The sequence below is a fragment of the Pteropus alecto genome, unplaced genomic scaffold, assembly GCF_000325575.1.
Source record: "Pteropus alecto unplaced genomic scaffold, ASM32557v1 scaffold53, whole genome shotgun sequence".
Taxonomy (NCBI): domain Eukaryota; kingdom Metazoa; phylum Chordata; class Mammalia; order Chiroptera; family Pteropodidae; genus Pteropus; species Pteropus alecto.
Window position 1 is genome coordinate 4,133,493 of NW_006434366.1, and position 4,292 is coordinate 4,137,784.

General features: G+C 44.5%; 1 protein-coding gene across 1 annotated transcript in view; it reads right to left on the bottom strand.

Annotated features, from left to right (window-relative positions):
• Nucleotides 1-4,292, bottom strand: part of CNTN4 (contactin 4) — a 250,257-nt gene that overhangs the window by 103,582 nt on the left and 142,383 nt on the right. The window contains exon 13 of the mRNA XM_006909198.1: nucleotides 2,810-2,960. Within this exon, the coding sequence (XP_006909260.1) occupies nucleotides 2,810-2,960 (151 nt within the window). The remainder of the gene's footprint in view (nucleotides 1-2,809; nucleotides 2,961-4,292) is intronic.

Here is a 4,292-nt window from a genome sequence, read left to right on the forward strand (position 1 = left end):
GAATGTTGAAAACGTGGCGTTTGAGTCTTAAGATTCCACATTTCAAGTCAGTGCCTTAGGAACCACTGCTCGACACGGGCAGAGTTGAAGAATTCTGCCTTTTGCGTTCTTCTAACCATGACGATCTCCCCCTAAAATAGGAATTCTAAATATTTTTGCTCAGGAATTCTACGTGTGATTGCTTTTGCTCACTTATCCACTTAATTATGTTTCTCCTTGATCGGAGAAAAAGAGAAAAATGGCAGAATTTCTTCTCTGCAGATGAGGAACTAACAGTAAAATCTTGGCTATTTTTCACCCTTTTCCAAAATTCCGAGATGGTCCATATTGAGTTTGTGCATTTCTCAGAAGTTAAAACCCAGTGGCCCATGAAGTACAGTTGGTCCATAGAGGCGTGGCCCCTTTTCTACTAACTTTAAAATAAAAAAAAAAAATTAGTCGCTGACATTTAAAAGTTAAGATAGTTCAAATAAAAGTCCGTATTTCTAGTTTCTCTTTAAAAATGGGAAGCTAGGAAGGCATGTGACCCACGTCTCCACGTGGTGGCCACGTGCTCGACTGGAGTGGCAGCTATTCCCTGGGGAAGGGCACACGCTGACATCCTCACCTTTCCTCTTGACATTACACACCTGGCTGGCTTGGAGGTTCGCTGACGTTCCCACATGCGTCTCTGCCTGACGCATTTGGAGAGAGGCGGAGGGCAGGGGCTGTGTGAACGCAGCAGCCAGGTGCAGGACGAAGTGCTGGGACTGACAGTTTGGGTCCTGCCCAGTGACCTTGGAGGTGGAGCCGATGAACCGCAAGACTCGGGTCACGATGGGGAGTTTTCTCGGTTTCAATCTATCTTGAGTGCCGTAGAAGTGGTGAAGCAAGATCCGAACAGATTGATCAAATGAGAAGTAGGAAGAACAGAAGGTGGAGAGAGACGGGCTTTGTGGTTAGTCGAGTGGTAGAAGCGTCAATGAAATTCACTTTTCAAGTTCAATCCTTGCTATTGACACAGCATTCTCCCCAAGGTAATTTAATCAGCTTGTAACAAGCGTTAAGTTAGAGCGGCGGTAACAGTCATCGATGCTGTTCGAACGTTAGCTTGCCTCTTTTCCTCCAGGCACAGAGTGAGATTGTATTTCTCTGCTGGGTTGAACTTGGGCAGAGCCATGTGACTGGTTTGGGCTGATGACACACAAGGGTGAGCGACGTGTCCCACAGTGGGCCAGAGCTTTAAGAGCCCATGGGTGTGCAGCCACCCTTTTTTCTATCTGCAACTCCCCCAGCCTTGGCTTCAGAGGGAGACAAAGCCACCAGCAGACCCATGACGGGCATGCAGGGTGAAGGGGGAATGGCCCTCTGCTGCTTTAAGCCACTGTGGAGTGTCGGTTACGGGAGCAAAGCGTGACCTCTTCTAGATGGATCTACCATACTGCCCTAACTTCGCTCATTCAGCCTGTTTGGCTTGTCTATGATCCACATTATTTTTAAAATACTTGTCCTTTATATTATTCTTAAATTAAACCTTTTAAAAATATAGGCTTATTCTAAGCAATACGTGGTCCATGCTAATTATATTTTGATTATGTTTTAATACCCATCAAAGTAAATACATAACTATTAAAGATAATGTTGCATATCACATTCTGGGAACACAGAGGTAAAACGGGAAGAGAACCATTTTGATGCTGAAGGCTGCAAAATAAGAAACTGTGCTCTCAAGTTTCAGGTTTAGCTTCAAATGTGAACGTCATGCCAATATTTAGTGAACTACAACTGCTTTCTCGATATGACAGAAATCAGGAAGGAATGTGTATTACGAATTCAGTATGTGTGTGAATACACCGCTTGTAAACCGTATCGGGTGTGTTCGCAAAAGCATTCATAAGGCAACACCGTCAGCACAATGCTCTAATTTGCATATGCAAATCCAAAGGGGTACGGGGTAAAGGGTAGGTGCGCACACATTTTTACAGGCTTCCCCGTAGCAATCTTGAGTACTTGACCTTTAGCGTTGATTAAAGTCATGATGTATACAGCTGGTAAATGTTATGGGTGACACAGACTCGTGCATAATTACCATTTCTAAAGACTGAGTAGATTACAGAAAGGGGTGGGGGCCTTTCAGAAGGTTGACAGCTAAGAAAGTCTTAGCAATACCTGCTATTTGGCACGATCTGACCTGAAACCTCAAACAAACTATATAAATACAACAAACAACATGCATTCTAACCGATGTAATTCAAGTATAATAAGAAATACACAGGGGAAGAGCTTAGATACCGATAAGAAAAAAACAACTTGTTTCAAAAAGATGTGAATGAAATCATGTCATTTGCAGAACGGGTTTTGAAATTAGAGATGTTTCGCTTCCAAAAAGGAGATAAATGAGAGACAGGAGCGCCATTACCAAATATTTGAGGGGTTATCATAGCGAAGAAGAACTGGATTTATTCCTTTATGCAAAAAAAAAAAAAAAAAAGAAAAAAAGGCAGTAGGATGGAGAAAAGTGGGCAACTCTACAAATAAATTTTAGGCTAAAATGACGAAAGATACTTTCGGCCGCCTATTTTTGGGCAACTCCGGCAACCTTCGCCAGGGTCACGTGATCTGTCCTTGTGGCGAGGGGTTTGCAGAATCTTAACATCAAGAAGAATTGTAAAGACCGGCTAATTTACCGCCCTCGTCCAAAGCGTCAGTGCTTTGACTAACATTTAGTCCATGAATAGCAGAGAGTGAATTTCTCAGTCTAGAGCCATTAATAACAGACCAATGAGTTATTCCAGGTTCCTCAAATACTAAGGCTATTTCAGGACGGTACCTTTCATTTGCTCTCACTCTGTCTCTTCCTTTCTTCCAGGTGTACGCAGGTTTTGGAGAAGCTTTGGGCTTGCACTCAATGACCACTTCACCTCCCACTTTGACGAGAGTTACTTTTTTTAAGAGGGTTCTGGAAAAATCCGGACCCACAGCTGGAAGAGAAGATAGAAAAGAATTATTTTGGGAGATTTCTTTCTGTAATGTGCTGGGGCATCAAAGGGAGGAAGTTAAATGTTTTCTAAGGTAAAGGGAGGAGCACCCTAAGTTTCGATAGATTTATTAAAATTTGAGGTGTCATTTATACGCGGTAAAATGCACCAGGTGTAAGTATACAGCGTGATGAATTTGGTGTGCTCCACCATGAAGACCAAGGTATGGAACATTCCATCACCCTACTGAGGGCTTCTTTAAAAAATTTCACGCTCAATCGAACAAAAACTCATGGGTCCCAGAGCGAATCACGCCTGAAACCTCGCTGGAGGCCGAAATGACAACACTGTCCCTCTCGGGCGTATCACGAGGAGGCAGGGTTCCTCGGAAAAGACAATAATGCTGCGAAAAGTAGAAAGCAGGAGGAAAAGAGGAAGAGCTGGATGGACGGATTTCCACGCGGGAGTCTGCAGGAGTGAGCAGGACAGGACGCCACGAACGCCACTCATTTATAAGGTCGCCAGGAGTCGGAGCCGACTCAGTGGCATGTAACACACGATCGGAATGGGAAGACAAAACAGGAAAACCCATGAGGCATCTTTCGGATGGCGTAGGTGAACGCGTCCCCTCTATCCCCCAGCGCTCCGTACGCGTCGCCGTCAGAGGACGTGCTGAGACGTCCCTGTCACCAGCCTCGGAGCTTCTCCTGAACAGCCACGGCTTTGTTCGGCTTCCCACCGCGGCTGCCTCATGCGAGGCGAGGCTCGCTCACGAGAAACTGGGGACTCGCTCCCCATAAACTACTCCAAGCTCACCGCCAGTGTTCTAAAAAATCCACTCCTGCTGACACCAAATGTATAGCGTTGTGGAAATAATAGCATAGAATTATTTCTTTTCTAAAACAAAAGATACATATCCGTACCCTTGCGAAAGGAATATCGAAGCGGGCTTTCTGAAAACTCTCCCTTTTTCTTGTGAGTTAAATGAACGAGTGCGTTCTGGGGCCTGCCACAAGCAGACATTCGAGCCTCAGAATGCGCATGCTACCGTATTTAAAATCCCCGACTCCCTACAGTTTGTCCTGCTGGAATTTAAGATTTCAGACCATGTTGAGTATCACATTTAAATATTAACCACAGAGAGAGAGAGAGAGAGAGAGGAGAGAGTGGGGGGGGAAGAGAGAGAGAATAATGGTATTATGGTTATGCTGAAATCATAGTCCTTTACTTTTAGAGATACAAAAGGAGATATTTACAGATGAAATAAAGTGGTGTCTGGAACTTGCTTCAAGTTCCCAGGGTAGAGGAAGTGGGTAGGAATATAAATGAGGCACA